A 24,020-nucleotide genomic window follows, 5' to 3' on the forward strand; every position below is an offset into this window, starting at 1 on the left:
AGGTGTGAGCTGCTATACTTCCAACAGAAGATAGTATTTTGTGTGTGCTAGAGGTAGAACCCAAGTCCTTAAGCATGTAAGGCAGGTTCCCTAGTACTGAGTGACATCTTTAGCTGTTGATTTTATTATTGTTAAAGGTAATCCTTACTACTCTTCCTAAGATCTTTTATGCTCTTTTATAGCATTTTCCAAAATAAGTTTCTTATGATTATTAAAAAATGATATAACATAATGCTTAAAGAATATTTTATTTTTATGTCTGTATGTGAAACAGATTTTCCTTTTTTTAAAGTATTTAATTACTTAATATCATAGGATGTTTGGATCTGGCCGAGAACATAATTTCACACGTCCCAATGAGAAGGGAGAATATGAGGTGGCAGAAGGAATTGGTTCTACTGTGTTTCGAGCTATATTGGTGAGTGTATTTCTTGTATGTGTTAATAACTTAGGTATAAGATCCATCCTCAGTAAATATTTAGATCTCTATTTGGAGATAGACAGGTCATTATTTTGCTTTAAATGATCTTTATTTATATTTGTGTGAGTACATACAGATAAAATAATGTAGGCAAGTGAATTTATAGCATTGGGAAGATAAGATAGATTCATATCTTAGCCCTATGTGCATTTCTTTCAGGTGTTAAGTTCTAATGTTTCTGAAGTTGTATTATTTTTCTTTATTCTCTTACATTTAGTAAGTCAGATGTGATTTCTTGGACCATAATTTATTGCCTTGAACTAGCACTATGGTGAAATTTGTGGACATCTAAACATCATCTTACTGATTTTTTGTTCTTGTTAGCTTGTTTTTGTTCTCTCTCTCCTCCTCTTCCTCCTCCTCCCTCCTTCCCTCTTCTTTCTTTCATGGCATCTCCTGCCCCCCCCCCCCCTTGCATTCCTCTTCCCCACATTCTCCTAGTCTGATAGCCCTACCTATACTTCCTGCCTGGCTACATCCTACCTGTCCATTGGCCAAAACAGCCTTATTCATCAACCAATAAGAGAAACGTGCGTGCGTGCGGGCGTGCGGGCGTGCGTGCGTGCGTGCGTGCGTTTTAAGCATACAGGATATCTCCTATCATTTTCTTCTGAGACAGAGTTTCTCTGTGTAACAGCCCTCGGTGTCCTGAAACTAGCTCTGTAGATCAGGCTGGCCTTGAATTCAGAGATCTGGCTTCCTCTGCCTTCCGAGTGCTGGGATTAAAGGTGTGTGTCTCCACCTTCACCACCACACCTGGCTTGTTTTTCTTTTTTGAAGTCTTTTTGTTTAAGGAATTTTATACAACTATTAGAGAGTCATTGTTTCTAACTTTATTTCAGTGAAATTAGCTGTATGTCTGGGCCTAAATTATCCTTGTAAGTAAAATTTTAAAGATTGTTAGGTGAACTAAGGTTCCATCTGACTTTATTGTTCCATAATTTAAAATATCAGGCACTACTATTTTTGAAAATGCTACCAATCCAGCCTTGATAGTGAATTTAGACTAACTTGTGCTCTGGTACTTAATACATTTTTCCTGATGATTTTCCCTCCAGGATTACTATAAGACAGGAATCATCCGGTGTCCTGATGGCATATCTATTCCTGAGCTGAGAGAAGCATGCGATTACCTTTGTATCTCTTTTGAATACAGTACAATTAAATGTAGAGATCTCAGTAAGTATGAGGTTTGTGTTTAATAGTGTAACAAAGCCTGCATGTGATGTTTTAAGTATACTTCAAATGTTTGTTTAGTTCAGTTATAAAGTGTCCTGGTATTATAAAAAGTATTTGTTTTAGATAGCACTTTGATTTTCCAAACTTTTTTCAACTTTAATAATTTTTTTTAATGAACTCAAAAATTTTCTCTTTTGGTATTTCCTATATCATTTGTTATTAATAAGTCCTAGCTTGGTAACCTTGACTTTTCTAAAGTGTGACTTACTTTCATTACTTAGATCATACCATCTAAAAATTTATCTTTTTAAATTTTTTATGTCTATATAAGATAGTATCTTGAGTACTATGGGAGATGAAAATAATTCTTACAAGGTATACTTGGCATTAGAAACCAAATGCATTCCTAGACCACATATACATAGTTGAAATTTTCATTTCTCCTGTCCTTCATAGTTTGCTGATAATTACTGTGTGTGTGTGTGTGTGTGTGTGTGTGTGTGTGTGTGTGTGTGTGTGTGTGTATTTGAAGGCAGGATCTTATGTAGCCTAGGCTAGCCTCAAAGTCAATATGTACATGAGGATGGCCTTAAACTCCTGGTTCTGCCTTCGTACATCAAGTACTGGCATTATCCGTATTTGCAATCATGCCTATTAAAGATCTTTTATTTGTTATGGAATTCAAGATAGGAGTCTTTATGTAAAATAGGTATAGTAAGGCATTCTAGACTTTGAACTTATAACTTTATTTCTAGATTACTATATATTACCAAAATTTTACATATTTCCAATGACCTTATTAAGAAAAATTAAAAGATTAAAAGTTGTCTTACAAAAATATAAAAGAATACTGAAGATATATACTTGAATCAAAAAATAGTTTTTCATTAAAATGTGTCTTTACTGAGTATTTAGACTGTTTAGTTGGAAACAGGTACTTTGCAGAGTTGTTAGGAAGATTAATAAATAGTACCTCTATATACATTATTAAATGAGAATTCATTTAAGGAAAAAAAAAAGCAGAAATAGGAAGTACAAAAACCTAGGAGCAGAAATACATGCCTGCAATCCCAGCACCAAAAAGGAGGCAGGAGGATCAGAAGTTGAAAGTTAGGTAGTGGATTTGAGGCCACCTTGAACTCCCTGAGTCAGAAGTCCCTGAGACACTATTAAGAGATCACATTGGGGCTGGAGAGATGGCTCAGCAATCAAGAGCACTTGTTACTCTTTCAGAGAACCCAGGTTCAGTTCCCAGCATGTACATGGTAGGTTACAAACAGCTGTAATTCTAATCCCAGGGGAACTAGCACCTTCTTCTGATCTCTGTGGGCACCAGACATGCACACAGTGCGTATATATGTGCAGACAAACACTCATACACATAAAATAAAAAAAATTTATAACAAGAAAGTTAACTGAATTTGTACATTTATGTGTAGCTTCCTCATTGCCCTGTTTGGATGTCATTTGTACTCTAGTAGGTTTTCTTTTTTGTAATATTGAGCTGACTAGAAGATTATGAAGAATGCTAATTTATTGGTAACTCTGTTATTAGGTTTCACTACTAAATTACCTGAGCACCTCTGTTAATGCTTCCTTTGACTCTTAAGACATCCTTTTCTTTTCTGTCTGTCATTCTCTCACTTGTTTCTTGGCCCTTCATCTATATGGCTTCTTTGTACTGTTGTCCATTTTTGCCTCTGACTTTGAATATGAACTCTTTTTAGGTACAGTGTAAGGGATGAAGAAATACCGATATATCAATCTGTAGAATTCTAAAGTAGATGCTGACTTACTCTGGTGTTCTGTTTGTTTATTCTTTGCTTCTGCTTTTATCAGGCCTCCAAAGAAAGTCAAAATATTTTTTGTGGGTTTCATTTCAGGTGCCCTTATGCATGAATTATCAAATGATGGTGCTCGTAGACAATTTGAATTTTATCTGGAAGAAATGATCCTCCCTCTCATGGTAGCAAGTGCCCAGAGTGGGGAACGAGAGTGCCATATAGTGGTGCTTACAGATGATGATGTAGTTGATTGGGATGAGGAGTATCCACCACAGATGGGAGAGGAATATTCACAAAGTAAGTATTTTGGAATACTCCTCTTTCCTAATTCGTTATGTAAATTATCTCTATCCTTTAATAGTAATCAAAGGACAGGCAAAGGGTATATCAGATTCTTATCATGCAGGAACCAGCAAACTAGCTCTAGGTTAAATCAGCCCATTGCCTGTTTTATCTGTAAAGTTTTTGTATTGCCTATGGCTGCTTTGATGCTATCATGGCAGAATTGAATAGTTGCAACAGAGATTGCATGGCTCGCAAAGCCCAGAGTATTCACTGTTTGGGCCTGTGGAGAAAAAGTGTGTCCACCCCTGCCTGTCACACACAGAAACTGATTTGCATTTTGTGTACTGGAGGTAACTTTTTAAAATTTATTTTTAAAATTCAAGATTTCTTTTTAAAATTCTTTGTGTTCCTGATAGTAGCCCTTCCAAAAGCTTTATTGAACAAACCGTAGTTCTCCAGTTGTTTCTGACCAGACTAGCCCATCTTGAGCAGCATTGTGTTCTTTTTTTCACTTCCAAACTTTGTGGTTAGAGTTTTTTTTTTTAATTAGAGAAAATCTTTTATGTTATTTTTATGAACCCAGTATAAGCATTTTTTGTTTTGTTTTTTTGAGACAGGGTTTCTCTGTGTAGCTTCGGAGCCTGTCCTGGAACTCACTTTGTAGACTAGGCTGGCCTCATACTCACAGAGATCCTCCTGCCTCTGCCTCTGCCTCTGCCTCTGCCTCCCAAAGTGCTGGGATTTAAAGGCATGCACCACTGCCCGGCTGAACATAAGCATTTTAAAACATTGTCCCGAGTGAGCTAATAGCTTGTTTTATGGCCTAGCCTGTTAACCTTGTAAGGGTTAGACTGCATTGAGTTTAAGTAAAAGCTGTAGGAATACAGAAAGTGTGAAAACTCTAAACTGATTTTCCCATTTTATCAACCTTTTTTTCTAAAATTAAACGAAGAAGACTCTAAACAGTCACTTTGCCAACTTAGGTTTTCAAAAGCTTTTCCTCAGACAACTGTGGTAGCAACCTCCACAAAGGTTTTCTCTTATGTGATGGTCTTATGTGAATGTTGTGGTTCTCTTTAAAAATGCTTATTAACTCTTAAGAGTCTCATACAGTATATTTTGGCCATATCAACACCTAGTATTATGAGTCTATTTGTATAGATAATAGGTGTTCTTGTTGCTGTTTCCTCAGTCCTTGGCTTTTTCTGACAATGACTTTTCTCATTATGGAGAATAAAAAATTGAACAAAGCAGGAAAAATAAAAAGTACCAAAAGTCAGAATAAACATACTAAATTATTTTCTGTTTAAAAAAGAGTTTATCATTTTAGCTTTCAGTAGGTTCAATTCTAAGAGAGTAGAGGCAGTTACAGGACAGAGGTGACATCATAGTGGTGACAGAATTATAGCAAGACCAGCTTTTCCTATTTCATTGTTGATGTTTCATTTTAGGTTTTTGTTCTTGTTTTTTATCTTGAGTATCATAGCTTAGAGAGAACAAATTTTTTTTAACTTGGTTTGACTAAATATGATTCATTTTGTTTCAAGCTATTCAATCCTAAAGAAAATGCATTTGAAGAGGACACAGAGATAGCTTTTTTAGCCAGACTGACTTTCTAAGTGTGACTCTATCCTTTCTGAATGGTCAAGAAAAGAAAAAAGAAAAATCTTAAAATATCAGTACCTGAAACTTTAGTAATGAGCACAGATTGATCCCATGGGTACAATTTGTATTCATATTTTCCTTATTGGCTCTTAAACCAGCATGTTTGGTTTGTGAGTGTGTTTTTCTTTTTTTGACAAAACCTTGCAGTTCACCTTTTAAGGGCGATAACTCCACCTGAGAGAGAGGAGGCGAGGAAGGCCCATCAATCTAACTCCCTGAAGTTCCCAGCACATTTGGAAGACTCAACATGTTGTCAGTGGACTGTCTGCCCTTTGCAAAGCCAGTTTGCTCTAAACAGACTAACCTAGGCAGAACATGCTCGAATCTGCCATTTAACATCAGTATTAAATGGGGCTCTTTGCCTGGATGGAAAACAGTTTGTGGGGAGGGGCTTTGCCTTTGGGGAAATTAATAGTTGCTCAACCCATGAAATGTAAAATGTGTAATACTCTTTGACAAGGCAGTTTCCCCACCTCCAGACTAGGCCATGTAGGTATCTTAGTAAAGTCCTTTACTTGGCCTGCTTGATAATAGTGTGTAATCAGTATCTTTTGGTTGTGTTACTGATAATTGGGACAGATCCCATTCCAGTAAGTGGATGTGTGTCTTTAAGAAAGAGATCCTTCCTATGGATTGGGTTACCTGATTGGTTATCAAAGCTTTTTTTGTTTCCACTGAAGTAGACATTTGCTTCTACATTAACTGTACTGAATATTGTCCTGTCATGTTGGCTAGTCTTCCTTTGGCATTAGTGCATCCATTATTTGGGCTTTTAGGGATGTCAGTTCCCTTTGATGATCAAGGTAAATTGAAGTTAATTTCTTAAGTACTTTAATGCTAATGTGAAATATTTTTGTCTTTTTTTATTCCAGTTATTTATAGCACAAAATTATATAGATTTTTCAAGTACATTGAAAACAGAGATGTGGCCAAATCAGTTTTGAAGGAGAGGGGTCTTAAGAAGATTAGATTGGGAATAGAAGGTAAGATGTTTTCAATTCGTTTTCTTTTTAAAAAAAAAAAAAAGTTTTTCAAAAATGGATCTGTCTATAATGGGCAGGGGAAACTTTCACAAACTGTTACTGGATGATGATAGGGTAAACATGTAAATGACAGAGATAAGCTTTCTTTTGAGAGGGCACATGAGAGCCAGTAGAAATTAGTATGTATTTCACAAGATTCCCTGGTGATACAGAAATGTGATTTTTTTTTTCCTCCCATAGCATGCTCTGATTCAATTTTAGCAAAGCCTATGTGGTGTTTGTTGGCTCATGTGTGTACATTCCCATAAAGCTGACAGGGCCATTTGCTGGTGATCTTTGAGGCCTAATCCATTTTAAAAGCACCTTGTGAAAATGCATGTCAAAGCAATAACTCAGCTCACAGTATGCTAGTATTCAAGGTACATAGAGTTGTCTAACTTGTTTCATCTCGTAAATGCATGCTTTCTTAGACAGTCTTTTATGATTTAAATGAGCCCCCATATGTCTTGACAGATGTGTCTTTCATTTCAAAATACCTTTTTTATACCAAGTATCCTGCCAATTGTAGTGGCATACACCTTTAATCCCAGTACTAGAAAGGCAGAAGCAGGCAGATCTCTGTGAGACCAGCCTGGTCAACATAGTGAGTTCCAGGACAATCAAAGCTACATTAAGACCCTGTCTAAAAACAAAACAAAAACAGCCAAATATCCTTTTTGAATATTTGTAGTGGACTATGTAAAGAGTAAGGGCTCTAAAGCCAAATTACTTATGAATTAATTGTTGTGCATTAGCTACAGCACTTAAACCAGCTTCTTTATCTAGAATGGGGAGCATTAATAAGTACTTTAGATGGCTATTATAAGGATGAACTAACACAAGAAAAGTACTTAAGTCAGTACCAACATAGTAGGCTCTCAGTCTGTGTTTATGGTGATATTGGTGTCTTGACCAAAGTAATAAATTTAATTGAGGTGGCAGCTTACAGTTTCAAAGGTTCAGTCCATTATCATCATGGTGAGGAGCATGGTGGCATGGAGGCAGAAATGGTGCTGGAGTTGAGAGGCCTGCAGGTAACAGGAAGTAGACTGAGATACTGGGCTGTATCCTGACTATAGGAAACCTCAAATCCTGCACCCACAGTGACTTACTTCTTCCAACAAAGCCATACCTTCTAATAGTGCTGTCCCCTATGAGATTATGGGGGCCAATTGCATTCAAACAGATGGTGAAGATAATTGTGTTAGCTAAGGACCTGGTTGAGGTACTGAAGGATCATAGAAATCGGTTGCTCAAGCATGTGAAAAGAATGTTTAAAACAGGACTCCTGTTAAAGACAGTAGAATTGAGACACATGACTTTCATCAGTGCTTTCCTTTGTCATTTTGCACTCTCCCCACTAAACATTACCTCATTATAAAAACTAATGGATAATTCTTAATTGAATGAGCAATCTTATTAGGGAATGAAAAAATGTCATTTTGTAATTCTTTGATTCTTTTTATCTTTATTAGCTAATATTCTTTTATGAAGTAGAGTTTTCCCCTGTCAAGTCCACTTGTTTACGGCACACACTTTCTGCATAAGAGGTTAAGTTTCCATGGGAAGACATGACAAAGCAGGGGCCTGAATCTAGGATGTTGTGATGTCAGAAAACCAGGAACTTCTGAGAAGCAGTATTAAGTGGATTTTTTTCTTAAAGAGCCAATATTTAACAATATTTGTCCAGACACATTATAGGCTTACATAAATTAATCTTGACTTTGGCCAGATAGTAATTAGGCTTGTCTACATTTATTTCAATAACAGCTTCTAGATTTTGAGGCATCTTTTTCTTATAATTGATTTGTAGACCCTCAACTTTATCATCCAGTCTATAAATTTTTTTCTTAGAAAAGAAAGAGAGAAGCTGGGGGCATGGTAGCACCTGTGAAGTAGGAGGAGGATCAGTTCAAGACTTTCTTGCCTGTTAGCAAGTTTGAGGCCAACCTGAGTTACATGACACTCTGTCTAAACTTTCCCCAAATAGAAAAGAGAAGAGGCTAGAGAGAGCCTGGCTCAGTGGTTAAGAACACTCACTGGCTGCTCTTCCAGAGGTCCTGAGTTCAATTTCTAACAACCACATGATGGCTCACCAACTATCTTTAGTGGGATCTGATGCCTTCTTCTGGCATAAAGGCATACATGCAGATAGAGCATTCATATACATAAAATAAATAAATCCTTAAATTAATTCCAGCACTCAGAAGGCAGAGGCAGGCGAATCTCTGAGTTACAAGAAAGCCAGTGCTACAAAGAGAGACCCTGTCCTAGGTAGCCTTTTTGTCACCCCACCCCCTATACCCATTCCAGCCTTCCCAATTTCAAGGTTTTCAAAAGAAATCAGATTTTTAGAGTGTTGAATGTGTTGACTTCTTTGGGGGCTAGATTGAGTTGGTATCTAAGACATGGGGAAGATCAGTGAGAACGTGCATATATGAGAAAGGGTGATGGATATAGGCTGGAAGACTATTTTTAAAATGTCCTTGGTTCCATGATCCCATAGTCACATTCATGTGTAGATGTTACTAGTCAGGCCTGACTACTGGGTGCTACTTAGTGGTAAACAGATTTGGGGGTTGCTAGGTGATAAGGTTAAATAAAAAAAAAAAAATACCTGTTATGGGCATAGTGGCACCTCTGATCCCATCACTTAAACTGAGGCTAGTAAAAATAAAATAAAAAAAGAACCAATAATAGCAACAACAAGAGCCTCAACACTGTCTGCTATAAAGATGGAAGAATATAAATTATTTGTAATTATTCTCCACAACATAGTTCCATCAAAACATGAAACTTTGGGGATTGCTTCCTATATCCATAGTGGAGTATCTGTCAATCTCAAAGGGTTGACTTCTAAAGTCAGTATAGGATCACATGAGTTTGCTACTCCATCTAACAGACTTATCATCCTTGGCCTTCCTTTATCATTTAAGTGCTGTGCCTGCATTTGGTGGAAAACTCTCCTGTCTTAGTACTTAACTGAGATTTTAACAAAGCCTGAAGTTTAAAAGAAAATGCTGAAGTAGTTGTATTGAAATAGTTTCCATAGATTGCAGAAGTTTAAGACTGAGAAACTATTTAATTACACAAGCTTGTAAATTAATATGCCCTTTGTATTCTGAGCATTAATGCCAAGACAGTAAGATTGCACTTGTCACAGAGTATGGAATTTTGTTTTCTGTACAATTTTATCATACTAAACTTGAAAAAATAGCCTTAGCTTCTTTTTGTTGAATAAAGATTATTTTTTAGGGTTGAAAATGTAACTTAATAGAAGGGCACTTTCCTAGCATGTGTACAAACCATAAAGCCTTGGCTTTAGTCTTCAATGCTGCATCATCCTCATGTATTTAAACTTCTCTACCATGGGATCAAATCTCACTTTTTAATGTTACTGACCACAGTTTTCTAGTATCCTCCACTCCAAGTCTCAGAAACTGCCAAACATATCTTACATGTTTCTGCATCTGTAGCTTGTCCTATGCCATTCTCTTTTCACCTATATTTCCCTCAGCTTTTTAATCATCCATGAAGATCAAGTACAAGGAAAGTTACTGGAATGTCATTGTGTATATACATGTGCCTCTTGAGTTGGGGGCAGTGTTTTGGTTTTCATTTTATGAAACAGATGTCATCACCCTCAATAGAGCGCAGACACCTTCAAGGCAGCTGGTACTTTGAGTTCTTTGATGCAATAGCTGTTAAACATTACTTGTTGAGTGTACAGGTCAGAGACAGAGTTTATTTTTAAAGGGAAGAATATTCTCAGTAACATATATATCTGAGGGCTGGACAAGTTCCATTCTCAGTACCCATATCAGGCAGCTTCAACTGTTTGTAACTCCAGCTCCAGGAGAACAGACACCTCTGACACACATTCTCTCTCTCTCTCTCTCTCTCTCTCTCTCTCTCTCTCTCTCTCTCTCTTCTCTCTCTCTCTCTCTCTCACACACACACACACACACACACACACACACACACACACACACACACACACACACTCACTCACACACTTTTTAAAAGGGAAAAAAAGGTACCTATCTGGGAAGGAGCTATCACTGTTATGCTCTGGTAACTTATCCAATATGTGTTACATACTGATTCAGTGCTTGCAGCATATTATGTACTACACTAGGCTCTGGAGATTGAGGTGCAGATGCTTTTGTGAGAACTCTGCTTAGGTGGGAGTCAAACATAACACAAAGGTAATTACCATTTAGTGTTGCAGGTGCTATTATAACATGAGTGCTTTGGAGCATAAGAATCAAATGATTAACTCTTATGGACTCAATGTTTTTGCCAAGGGAGGAAAAAGATTGTAATTGCAGAAGTTTCAGAGTGAATCCAATTAAAAAACAATGAAAAACATGAAAGCATGATCAGGAAGAAGTGAAAAGTTTGTTGTAACTATTCTACTTGAGAGGTTTAGTATGGGAGGAAATACAGCATGACGGTAGATGAGATCGAGTTCATTGGAGCCAGATTTTATTTATACAGCTGAGGCATACATACCTTTCTCCTTAAAGCATAAAAAAGGCTTTTTTTTGTTTGTTTTTTATGTTTTTGTTGTAGTGGTGGGTTTGGTTTGATTTGGTTTGGTTTTTCAAGTCAGTGTTTCTCTAATTTTGGAGCCTGTCCTGGAACTTGCTCTGTAGACCAGGCTGGACTCATAAGAGATCTGCCTGTCTCTGCCTTCCGCATGCTGGATTAAAGGTGTCATTGCAGTTTTAAAGCAAGTGTGCATTAAGATTCCATTTGTGGATTCCATTGTGTGGAAGATGGCGATATGTCACATAGGAAGTTGAGACTTTCTGAAGTTCTAGGAGGGATCAAGAAAAAGGGAATCCAAAGAGAACCCATCTGACCTCTGAGACTATATCATCTGATGGCTGGGTACTGGAAGTGTGAGATAAGAAGCCTTCTCTAGGCCTTGAGAAGGCCTTGGCTATGTTTACCATCTCTAAACCCCTCCAGGCTCCCTTATTCCTGTCACACACAGCCTATACACACCCTTAGACAGTACTAACCAATGTCTACTGTCTCAGGCCTTTCTGGTTCTCTTTCTGGTACCATTTATGATACAGACTAAACCCAACCTGTTGCCTTTTTTTCTTTAAGTTGTGTTAGAGTCATTTTTTTTGTTCTCTGTGGCTGATTTCACTTTACAGTGGCAGAGTTGGGTAGGTTCAGTAGAAACTATATAGCTCACAAGATTCAGGAGAAACCATATAGCTTACCCTGTTACAGAAAGTTTGCTTATCTCTGGTTGAATTCTTATTGATAAAGAGAAGGGAAGACACTTGCATACACTATTTTCCATGGACTTTGTGTCTTTGGAGAAATATCTTTACTGATAAACAATTGAAAGTTTTCCAAAACTCTGGGTTGTGTTTACTAGTTGTTATTTTTAGTGACTGTGATTCAAAAAGAGAAGTTATAATTAAGGAAAGCTCTCTGCAGATATAAATTTAATTCATTGTTTATAGACAGTCATAATAAAGTGATAGAGGAGATTAAAATATTGCCCTTGCTGAACTAGCTACAGAATTTAAGAAGCTGCTAGACAGCTGAGTATTCTTTGTTATTTAACAAAAGAGAAATGAAAATTTTAAAGCAATATAAAGGTGAGACTGAAGTATAAGGAAACTAGAGGGCTAAAGGAGCCAAAAATTGCAGGCCAGTTGTCATCATGTGAGGAGAGTGTTGCAGGTGGACAGGTAGAGCCCAAATCTACTGCAGATTACATACCAGGGCCAAGGTATGGAGACCCAGCCCTCTATAGTCCCACCTTAAGGATGTTTTATGTTACAGAAACAGCTGACCCGAACAAGGGGGAGCTCTTGGCCCCCAGACTGATCACTGGGAAACCAGCATGGAACTGATCCAAATCCCATAAATGTGGGCCTCAGTGAGGAGGCCTTGGAAATGTATGGGGCCTCTTGTAGTAGATCAGTACTTATCCCTAGCGTAGGAATGGACTTTGGGATCCCATTTCACATAGAGGGATACTCCCTCAGCCTAGACACAAGGGGGAGGGCCTAGGCCCTATCCCAAAGGATATGACACAGTCTGAAGACCGACCCCCATGGAAGACCTCACTTTCCCTGGGGAGCAGAAATGGTATTGGATAGGTAGGGTGTTAGTGGGGGTCAGGTGAGGAGGGGAAGGAGAGGGAATGGGGGATTGACATGTAAAACAATCTTGATTCTAATTTAAATTAAAAAAATTAAAAAACGGATGTTTTATGGTGGTTGAGTTACTGAAAAAAAAAAACAATGGTGGAAGGCTTTGTGAATTATATCTCTAGGGTTTTAGTTTAAATCTGTTAAATTGATGACTGAGTGGATGATGTTTCCTTTCTTTATTTTAATTCCCATTTGTTCAGGATCTGCATAAGAAAAGCTCTCAACAGCTAACTTGGATGACAAGTGTTGTGCATGTGTGTCCTTTTGTTGTTTAAAAAAATCCTTTCTTTCCTCTATTAGGCTATCCTACCTACAAAGAAAAAGTAAAGAAAAGGCCAGGGGGCCGCCCAGAAGTCATTTACAACTATGTCCAAAGACCCTTTATTCGAATGTCCTGGGAGAAGGAGGAAGGAAAGAGTCGGCATGTAGACTTTCAGTGTGTAAAGAGTAAATCTATCACCAACCTGGCAGCAGCTGCTGCAGACATTCCCCAGGACCAGCTGGTAGTCATGCACCCTACTCCACAGGTGGATGAGCTGGATATCCTCCCCAGCCACCCCGCCTCGGGCAGTAATGACCTTGATCCTGATGCACAGAATCCAATGCTGTGATGCTGATGTTCCTGAAACCATAGCATGCTACTCTTCACAGTGACGTTGTACTCCTCATTCTGCACTGCGAGGCCACTTTTCTTCATTGTGAGATGCACATGTTTAGGATACTGCAGTGTAGGCTTTTTTAAAGACCAAAGGTAGCTGAATGGTTTTTTAATGAGTACAACTTTAGCATCCTGGTTCCAGTTATATAAATGTATTTGTTTACCAGTAGGTTTGTGAAATTGGTTCTTTGTACAGGGACAGCCCTTTTTCACACATCTAATCTTCTCAGAAGTGGTGGGAATTGGCAGCTGGGGTACTTTGAATGCAAATTGATACTTATCATGCCCCAGGTAAAATGCAGAATATTAAGAGTTGCACTTTATAGATGGTGGTTAAATGGAGCTGTTGAAGCCATTTTAGAGTTGTGATGCACAGTATAACATTAAGTGCTTCTATCAGAGTATTCCTCAGTACAGTATGTATAGTTGGCCCACAAGAAGCAAAAACATGTTTATCTTGAGTTTATTTGAATGATTAGGATGAGATTTGATGTTCATAATGTTGGTTCACTCATCTCCAGAGCCCTGTAACTCTTCTAGAGTGAGTCACATGCAGGGAGAGTGAACGTCAAGAGGTGGTTTACTGTCCAGTCTGCCTTACCCTTAATCTGTTCAGATATTTATTTACTAATGCTTTTTTTCTTAAGAGTTATGGGATAGGAAAATGAATTGTTTGCTCTTCATTTACTAAATGATTGTAAACTCGAGTTTTTCATCAAAATAAAATTCCATTGTTTTAATGTTTCTGACCAACTTCATAAATAACTTGGCTAGATTCTGTGTCACGTATATGTTAAGTATAGCTAGAGATCAAATGGTAGCCCAAAGAGCTATCTGGTATACTTATAAGAGGCACTTAAATTTTCTATAAATTCAGAAAAGTCACTATAAATCCAAAGCAGTTGATCAGGATTTTCAGGATATGAAAATAGACCTAAGTTACAAGGCTAGTTTCTGATTCTTAATCCAGTGTATTTTCCATTAATCTGTGCTTCTCTGTTCAGCAAATTGCTTAAATATTTGATCGTCTACAACAAAGAATTATTAATGTTTTGTGCTTTAAGTCTTGGGTCACTTAACTATTTGTAGTCTCATTATGTTGTACAGGACTGTTCTCCAGGTAACTGCTATCTTGGAGTATTCATTCAGCTGTGCCTGCTTGCTAGGCAAGTTATTTGTTAATTGTTAAGTATGAGATCAAAAAGATACCCTTAGGGAGAATCATACGACCCTCACCTGAGTAGCCAGCTCTTTACAACTCTACCCTAATTGCATGTGGCCTCAGGGAGGGGCTAAGTATATAGGCTTGGGAAGAGTAGGAAAGGGGTCAAAGCTTCATCTGGATGCCTATGGGAAAGCCACCATCCCTCTGGATAAAGGCTTTCTTGTGTGGTCTTTATGGGTAGTAGTACCCCTCTAGGGAACCCCTCACTTATGCTCTATAAGGAAGCCCAGTAAACCTACTGGTTTCCAAAGTGAACCATGGAATCATATCTTGGTTTATCAATGGGACCACAGAAGGGAGCGTAGGTGTTGCTTTTGCCTCTCTGTGGGAAGGGGTTTTAGCAGCAGCGTACAACTGCAGGTCTTAAAGAATCCAGTTTGTAGTCTTGAACTTGAATTCAAAGGATTTAAAATTAGAGTTAACATATTTGTTTTCATATAAATTGAGATGGCTACAATTTGGGAATGAACTATTTTTGTAATATATCTAAGCTAGTAGCAGAGGAGAAATTATGTATTAGTATGAGATCAAAAAGACACTGCAGGAACATGTTTAAACCACTGTTGAAAGGATGAACCAGCCCTGCAGCATGCGAAGATTTTCTCCCTAATTATTCAAAATAGGAACAGTATTTATAGAACAAGGGAAACATTTATTAAAAATATTTAACTGTCTAATACATTATACTTTAACCCATATTTATAGTAAAGGATTCTTACAAGGAAGAATAAACAGCTTTATGATACAATTAGTATAAGAAATATCCACATGGGGGACTTCTTTGTAGTGTAAAAACACCATACATCTGAAATGACCATTTTGCATATAAAAGCTACCAATGATGCTTCTGTGCACAATGATTAAAAAATTCAACACAAACAAAATCCAAAATATACAATTAATGCAAGCTATCCACAGCTAGCCCAAACTCGATGATGAGAAAACACTGGAGCAGGCTTAGTTCCACTTTGTCTGAAGTTACACATGGTAGATTGACTTGTATCAATGGCTCTGAGATGGCTTTTATGGAGTCAGTACATAAAAGCTGTTCTCTCCCTATCCAGTAAGCTTCACAGACTGTAAAACTTCACCAGTAATGCACTTTGATACTGTAGCTGTTGCCAAAGCAAAATGTGTCTACAGCGGCCATGGCAAGTCGCTAAAGTCAACAGGACCACCCAGGCCCGCATCTGCTTCCAAGAGGCTCATGATGACAGCCATTGCTGCCTCGTCATTACTGGGACTACTGGATCCTTGGTCGTTGTCTATCATATCGATGCCTATGTGGGGGTTCTCACCTGTGGTAGGAAGAAAGACTGGTCACTAAAAAATACCAAAGCACACTTACATTTGGAAAGCAACTTCTGAACACATTAATAAGAAAATTATATTTAACAAGATTGAGGGGTTATTTGGGGGGCTCTATTGCCATAACTTTTTGTTGTTACTGCTTTTCAGAAAGAACATGTAAAAATTAGGAGCAAAATCCTTAAAATTCAATAAATGTTAAGAAAATTTGAGTTGAATGTTTGGAAAAATACTGGCAACTAGGAAAGGAGAAGATAGGAGAACAGATTGAGAAAAAGCTGGGTGGACTGAGATAAACTGTCATCCAGTGACTTTTAATACCCTCTGAAGCTGCACAAACTCTCCCTCTGGAAAATTATGTGGGAGAAAACCTGTGTCTGGGTTGCTATAGAGGCACTTAGATCACTGAAGTAGTAACATTTTATGTGGGAGAAAACCTGTGTCTGGGTTGCTATAGAGGCACTTAGATCACTAAAGTAGTAACATTTCAAACATCCACACTTCTTATCAACTATTTCAGAACTAGCTTGTTTTATATAATCAGTTCTTAAAACCCTCTTTGTGCTAGGTGTTTTGTATGCTCATTGTCACTCATGGAGGTGAATAATAATAATACCACTTACCAAGAATAGAAGAACTATCAGAATATGGATAACCTGGGGTCTCTTGAGCCTGCCCTGATAGTAGGCCAGTGGAAGGAATGTCTGGAGTCCCTCCATTTAGAATCTGCAAATAGAAGGGGGAAATGTAAAGTTTCCCAATCAAATAGAAATTTCAATTACTGTCATATGCAGTGCTACCGAGAAAATGAAGGATATTGGGTGGGGGTTCTTAAAATGGGTTCAATTTCCTAATTTTTCTCCTATCAAACAAGGATCTGTTAGAAAACAGTCAAGATAACAATTATAACCCTACCCTAACCTATTTTCTCTACATAGGATTCAGTACGTGCAGATAACAAAAACTGGGTAAATTAACTTCCTAGGATCACGCTGCCCTTGTATTAACTTAAAGCCAAGGCTTAAAAATCAGTGTGCCCAAATTACCTAGTGCAGAAGTGAGTGGGCACATGCTGAAGAAGTAATGGAGGTCAGCAACAATTTGTAAAGAGAAACAACTTCGTCACGCATGGACGATGAAACACTAAGTAAATCTTTTATCAGGCATACCACAGGCACTAAATTAAATAACCTCTGGTTTTTGTTCTTGATTCGATGATAATAATTGCTTTTACACATCCATTATAGAAATCAACTGTCTTAAGATCTCTCTACCCTCCAAGCTCCCTGCCCTTGGCTAAGCCTCAGAAATACCCTTGGAGAGGTTGGACTGAGTAAGGAAACAGTGACTTCAGACTTTGCCAGTAGATGGCACTGCAACTGGTTTCTTCACAGTTGAGCTTTGCAGTGTGGGATCCCTGTAGATTCTAAAAGTGACTGAATGCCCCCCCCTCAAAAAAAACTGTTCTAGGTAGGCTGTATTTATATAAATAACATGGTTTTTGAAATATAAACCCTTTATGTATTCACATGAATAAAAGCATTTAATAAAAAAATCACAAATGACCAAAACACTTTAATAAAAAAACCACAAATTATAAAAACATTTTTTTTTAAGTGTGTTACTGTTCTATATCTTCTCAAACATCATGCCTGGCTTAAGAGAGTTCAGCTGGATTCTCATACCTGCCCCATTCAGCCTGTTAGGATGATATTTGATACATATGAAGAAAATTTAAACCTCAAACAAGTAAGTAGTTGTATGAGGCAGAAATAGCCTTTCCAGTAATTTTGGTATTTGATATGTCTCGGTTCTTAAGTAGATATCTCTTAAATGTTCATTACAGTGTGTTATCAATTAAGTTGCGTGCACCGTTATGTTAAAAACCCATGTATACATCTTGGCATTTGTAAAGGATATCCCTTAGATGATTTTGAAATAGTCTGCACTAATCACTTAGAGGATATTAGTTCACTTAGAATGGATTAATCTTGGGTGATTTTGAAATATCCTGCATTGATCACCTAGAGCAATGGTTATCAACCTGTGGGTTGTGACCCCTTGGGGTTGAATGACCATTTCAAAAGGGTCACCTAAAACCATTGGAAAACACAGATTTTACATTACAACTCATAACAGTAGCAAAGTTATAGTTATGAAGTAGCAACAAAAATAGTTTTATAGATGGGGATCACCATAATAGGAGGAACTGTGTTAAAGGGTTGCAGCATTAGGAAGGTCGAGAATGAGAGAGGGTAGGCTATTGGTTTAGTGTTAGCAGATCTTTTAAATTAGCATGAAGATAATCACCATTTGTCGTCTTGTAAGTTTGAAGAAGCTGTTGAGCTCAAATAGCAGGTACAAGCTTTTTAAAAATCCCAGTCTTGACTGAAATCCTAATTTTATCACTGCCATTTGTCCTCGAAGTGACAAATGTATGGAAAGGAACAACTAGTTTAGCTTGTGATGAAATCACACAAATGCTTCTTGAGGCAACTATAGTAAATATACAGTAAGGCTCCACTAAGTTTTTTCATTTTAATATTTCTTAATATTTTTAAGTGTTTTTTAATTTTATATGGGTGTTTTGCTTACATATAAATAAATGTACCACATGTGTGCAGTGCCCTTGGAGGTCAGAGAGGATGTCAGAGCCTCTGAACTTGAGTCACAGGCTGTTGTAGCTGCCATGTGGGTGCTAGAAATCAAACCCAGGTCCCCTGAAGAGCAGCCAGTGCTCTTAATGGCTCAGTCATCTCTCCAGTCCCTCCACTAATCATTTCTAACGCTTCATTGAGAACACTGTCAAATTGGCTTACATTTTATTGTGTATAGTGAAGAATACAATGACTTCTAAAAGTTTGGTGACACAGGTTTTTTGTGTATCACACAATGAAAATAAATGGTAACTTTTTAACACTGCTATGAAAATAGTCTTGACCTGGCAAACCCTTAAAAGGGTCTTGAGAGTCTCCCAAAAGGTGTCATTTGTGGGACTCCTGCTTAATTAAACTTGACTTGAAGCCCCTGGATGCCCTTACTCCCCCAGGGATCTATGGAGGCTCACCCAGTTTCCCCTTTTCAGCTTGAAACAACTTAGGGCTAAATGACAAAATTGAAATTGACTGAAGGGCCGGGTGGTGGTGGTGCACGCCTTTAATCCCAGCACTCAGGAGGCAGAGGCAGGCAGATCTCTGCAAGTTCCTAGGCCAGCCTGGTCTACAAAGCTACACAGAGAAACACTGTCTTGAAAAACTACAAAGAAAAGAAAAGAAATTGACTGAAGGGCCACCTTTGCTCTAATTTGCCAAGTCATTTAATTCGGCAATTATTTTTAACTTATTCATGCTTTCTCATGAGTCCTGTTGCCAAGGACAGACAAAAACAACAACAACAACAACAATAAAAAAATCAGTGTTTTGTTCTAGACCCATTTTTAAAAGCCACCGAAAGAGGAAAAAATTTTCAGGTTTTATGATGTGGGGCATGGCTTTAGATTACTGGCAGATGCTGTTCATCTGGAGACCTGGATTGTTAATTCTGGAGGGAGAGCTTGGATTTTCCATGTGAGAAGTGGGAAGGGGTGGGGTTGATGAATGAATGTTGTCGAAGTGATAAGTATATAATAGAATGAAAGCCTCTGAAGTACCAAGAAGCCTGAAAGGTGAATTAGGTCAGGGGGACTACCCTAGGGAGATAGGGACAACAGAGCTAAGAGCACAGCAGGCCAATTAATCCACTGATGGGTTCTTAGTCTTTCCCAAGGGCCAGGCACTTCCACATTTATTGTCATATGTAGAACTCCAGGGACAGAGAGACCACTGCTATCCTACCAGTATCAGCCCCATTAAAAGGGAAATAGGAACTTAGAAGTATAGCAATTGCATAACTCCCACAGGCAAAGCCAGGCTTCAAACTGGGGTCCACTCTGCTGTGGCTGTGCTCTTACCCACTAACTGGCTGGCTTTTCAATTTCCTGGAGGAATCAAAACTTCTTTTCAAATGAAAACTTGCTGAAGATTCGCATCACCCCCACATTCACCCATTCTGGCAGCACCAGATCTGGGTAAGCTGAGCCTGTTAGGAGCCCAGTTTCAAAAAGCTCTGCTTTGCTTTTGGTATTAGTCCCTTGGGAATCACAGGTGGGTCTTTCCTGGAGTCTGTATCTGGGGACAGGGAAGGAAGATTTCATGTACAGAATCCCCTGTGCTCTTCTAATCTTGGGTGCTATTAACAGATTTTTTTTTTTAAACTTACAGTCAATATACTTTACATAGGTTTGCAGAGTCTCCGATAAAGATGAAAACAGGTGTTTATAGTGTCATCTTCTAGACAGCTCTTCATGAAGTTCTTGTGGCCGATGGTATCACATCATAGTGACACATTTTGGTGACAGATCCCCAAGTGTTCAGCTATAAAGCCTGGCTTGAATTGTGGCTAATGTTGCTTTTACTAATGGTTTCTGTTCACCTGAAGTTTCTGGCAGTAAGGTTCTATGGGTCCTTCCTAATATTTCCCTCACAGGAATTCTTGAATTGTGCCCTCAAAGGGACTGGCATTCCTCCTTCCTCAGAATGTTCCTCCTGCATTCCTGCATTCACATGCAATACATCCTCTTGAGCAAGCCAGCAAGCCTCCCGAAGAGCCAGTGTGTTTGTAGTCAGCCTCTCACAGATGTGTGTATTTTGAGGAGGAAAGAACACCTCAATTTGTCCCACATGTCACTGCATTTCAGAACTTGGGCAGAGGCTCTCTTAGTCTAAGCCATCATGCTTACCTTCTTGCCTCCTGGAGAGGAGGCATCAGGGGGAGGCGTACTTGTGATGTTCAGTGGGCTGGAGCCACAGCTGGAAGGCGATGACCCTCTTATCCTGTTAGAGAAGAGCTGATTACAAGGCCTTTCAGGGTGGTGGGTAGGGTGATGCTAAAGAGTGAGGGTAAGGAGGATAAGGAGTTCCGTTAGGGACTGGCAAATGTTCTGTAAGGGCCAGAGCTAACTCTTGGTTCTGTAGGCCATATGGACTCTGTCACAGTAGTTCACATGCAATGCATAATGAGTATAGATAGTTGTGCTCCAATAAAGCCTTATTTCCAAAGGCTAATGGTCAGCTGGATTGCTCTGAATGCATCTAATCTGGAATGCAGACTCAAAGCAGTTAACTGTCAAAGCCTTTGAATTAGGGTTTGGATTCAGATTGATGAATTTTAAGTAAGTGGCCAGCTTTATTCATAGAATTCAGGTGAGCTGGAGACCTCAGGAGTTTAGCCACCATTTTGGCTATCATGAGTTGGATGTAGAGCCAAGCGATAGGTGTTCTTGCCCCTAGGAAATGGAAGGTAGCAGTGCAGCTTGGCCACATCTAATGGGTAAACAGGAGCAACCTTCTTGGGAAGCAAGGGATGAAAGATGGATCTGGGACTTTTCCGGACTACCCCCACTAGGGTAGGCTTGTTAGGAGACTCAGAACTGTGTAAGTCTGTGTACACCTGTGAGGCTGGCAACCCCAAGGAGCCAAATTGTGGCTTGTACCAGGGGTTTGTTCATGTGCTAGTGTGCTGACATGAGTCCTTTCCACCCCTGCCATGTGTTTTGGGGTCATGTACAAGCTGGAGCCAGAGTCTGGGGAGTATGGAGGCAGCTGTATTACCACCAGGCTTTCGGTTCTTCCATGATGAACACAGTCTATTAGAGCCACATGGGGCCCAGTCTCTATGCCTAAGAAATAAATCTTGGCCTGCACTGACTACTTGTCTGTATTTGTGAGAAAACAAGGTTTTCTGTCTCCTATAAGCTCCTTAAATTCAAGATACAACCCTATTATGTGTAACACTGGAACATACAGATGGCTATAACTGATTACCAGAAACTTGTTTCTCCCAACATTGTCTACTTAGGATGGAGGACTGTGAAGCCAGGCTCCCTATCAATCCCTGACTTGCCTTCTCACCATTCCTTATGTTACCTCCAGCACCTGGTCCTAGATGGCTGATTTCTCTATAGGAGAAATTTCTCTATAGGCCTCATTCCTGGGTTATCAAGCATGCCCACCTTCATCTCTCCCTATTCTAAGTGAGCTTCCACAATGTGTAACATGGCATTTTGAATATCTGTTCAATATCCTACACAGAATGACATCTTGAAACTCAGGATTATGCATTAGGAGTCTTTAACCCTCTCCCTTTATAGCTATGTGCTTCCTTTCTACACAAAGTCTGGCCAGTTAGTTAGCCCTGTACACCATTCACATGCTCATGCTAGAGTAGTCCTGATTTTCTAGTGGGAACACCCAACTTTATTGTAAACCTTACACTAAGACCAAGTTCAAAACCTTCCTTGCTTATCTCAATCTGTGAATTTCCACCTTCCTATTATAATAAAGAAAATAGACCTCTCACAGATTTTAGGACTGTTCTGGTGAAGCACTCTGACACTGTTCTGATGGTCTGCATACAGCCCAGGGTATATAGTGGCCATTCTGAGTTGATCATACTGTATCCTGTCTCCTCATCCTCTCCAGAGGTGGAGGCAAGCAGCTAAACCCATCACTCTGGTTTGGAGTACAGCTTACTCCCATGGGGACAAGCACCCTTCTGGCCAACCAGAGAATACACCAAATCAGTGGCTACAGAGAATATCTGTTTTTCTGGGCCCCCCACCTCTTTCCTTACAATTATGTTTTATTACGTTTATATTTTTAAGTATCTGGTTACTACCTCCTTGGTTCTCCAAATTCAGGTAGACATATATAACAAACTGTTTCCCTATCAGTGGCTATGTTTAAATACTGGACTGAGCTCATGGTTTCTGAGTATTTCTTGTGTATCAGGCTGTTTGTTCATTCAAAATCCTAACACAGTCCTTATGAGAGACATACCACCTCCCTTCTGTGGCTTAAGTTAGCATACCAAAGTTTGGATGGCTCTCCTAAACAGAGTCAGGTAGATGTAGGCCCAGGACTGAATCCCAGGCAGCTGCTGCCAAGCTTTGCTTCCACATGGAAAGGATGCCCCCTAAAGCTGCCTCTGTTGCTAGCTGTTCTGCTTGGCCTCTATTAGTGACTCTAGGTAGCTTGAAGTATTTTTTGTTAAGGCCTAAGTCACTGGCTGCTTGCATCTTACTCCAGACCTGTGATGTTCTGGGGCATCCATCCTCACTAGGAAGCTGCCTGGAATACATTCAGTGTGTCAAGAACTGGACTTCCCTTAGAGATTCTTAAGCTCTGGTCTGTTTGGTCTAGCTCCTTTATTTAAGGCACTGTTTCTATTTTAGACTGGGCCAGAGGAACAGAAAAGTCCTGTGCAGTATAAGCAGCACTCCTGGTCTTTTTTCCCCTGGTGATCAGCAGAAACCTTCTACCCAACTGTGATGACCTAAAGTGTCTCCACACATTGTGAAGTACTTGGCAGGGTAAGTGCAGTACTGAGACAACTGGGTAGAGAGGCAGCCAAAGGTTTACTTGCCTGTGGATTTCCATGATTTCTTCTGCAATCATTCGACCGATTTTTCCTGCCCCAGCTCTGGTTCCCCCTGGAATGCCTGGAACAGTGGGATGAGTCCTCTTTGGGCCACCTACGACAAAAGAATCTGACAGTAGGAAAGAAGAAACCCAAGCAAGAAATGCTATTGTGTGTTAAATGGAAACCTCCTCTCTCCACTTGAAATGGAACATCAAAGTTCTACCTTCTCAGGAAAAAATAGTTCTAGCAGGGGAAGGCTTAAGATTCTATTGAGCATCAGAGGCCAAAGTTTTGACATGAACCAGCTAATTTCCTTCATGTGCCAAAGACAAAGCAGCAGAGTTTGACAGGGAATCAGGGAATACCCAACTCATGCAAGCCTCCTCCAAGGCTTTCTGGAGGATGGTCACTGAGCTGAGTCTTCTTGAAAGCTGATTATATATTAGTCAGACAGGTGGTAAAGTGAGGAGAGAACCCCAGGCACAGACAATGTGCAAGAGCACTGAGGTGGGACAGAGCTTTGATGTCTACTGGAAGGTGTTCATGGAGGATGATTAGGACATAAGCTTGGAACTGGTGCAAACAGCAATCAGATCATGCACAGAAAATGCACTGGGTGCAATGTGGGTTACTATAAGTCTACCACACAGCATGAGCTGCACTTATGTGTCACTTAATGACAGGGACACAGCCTGAGAAATGTATCCTTAGCTGAGTATGTCAGGTAAGACTCCATCAAACCTAGACAGACTAGTCTACAGGGTGTA

The 24,020-nt window shown here is 39.2% G+C and overlaps 2 protein-coding genes across 17 annotated transcripts in view; one reads left to right on the forward strand and one right to left on the reverse strand.

The window, feature by feature from the left end:
• The window catches only part of Btbd10 (BTB domain containing 10), a 62,177-nt gene extending 48,166 nt beyond the window's left edge, over positions 1 to 14,011 (forward strand). For all 4 annotated transcript variants that reach the window (XM_027410120.2, XM_027410122.2, XM_027410121.2 and 1 more), the window contains 5 exons: positions 316 to 418; positions 1,540 to 1,660; positions 3,544 to 3,741; positions 6,267 to 6,377; positions 12,905 to 14,011. In XM_027410120.2, the coding sequence (XP_027265921.1) occupies positions 316 to 418; positions 1,540 to 1,660; positions 3,544 to 3,741; positions 6,267 to 6,377; positions 12,905 to 13,215 (844 nt within the window). In that variant the 3' untranslated portion in view covers positions 13,216 to 14,011. The remainder of the gene's footprint in view (positions 1 to 315; positions 419 to 1,539; positions 1,661 to 3,543; positions 3,742 to 6,266; positions 6,378 to 12,904) is intronic.
• A 1,107-nt stretch (positions 14,012 to 15,118) lies between these two features.
• The window catches only part of Arntl (aryl hydrocarbon receptor nuclear translocator like), a 100,575-nt gene continuing 91,673 nt past the window's right edge, over positions 15,119 to 24,020 (reverse strand). For all 13 annotated transcript variants that reach the window (XM_027410118.1, XM_027410111.2, XM_027410114.2 and 10 more), the window contains 4 exons: positions 23,257 to 23,365; positions 20,573 to 20,666; positions 16,419 to 16,521; positions 15,119 to 15,785 (listed from right to left, as the gene is read on the reverse strand). In XM_027410118.1, coding sequence (XP_027265919.1) covers positions 15,625 to 15,785; positions 16,419 to 16,521; positions 20,573 to 20,666; positions 23,257 to 23,365 — 467 coding nt within the window. In that variant the 3' untranslated portion in view covers positions 15,119 to 15,624. The remainder of the gene's footprint in view (positions 15,786 to 16,418; positions 16,522 to 20,572; positions 20,667 to 23,256; positions 23,366 to 24,020) is intronic.

Source organism: Cricetulus griseus, chromosome 3, assembly GCF_003668045.3.
Source record: "Cricetulus griseus strain 17A/GY chromosome 3, alternate assembly CriGri-PICRH-1.0, whole genome shotgun sequence".
Taxonomy (NCBI): Eukaryota; Metazoa; Chordata; class Mammalia; order Rodentia; family Cricetidae; genus Cricetulus; species Cricetulus griseus.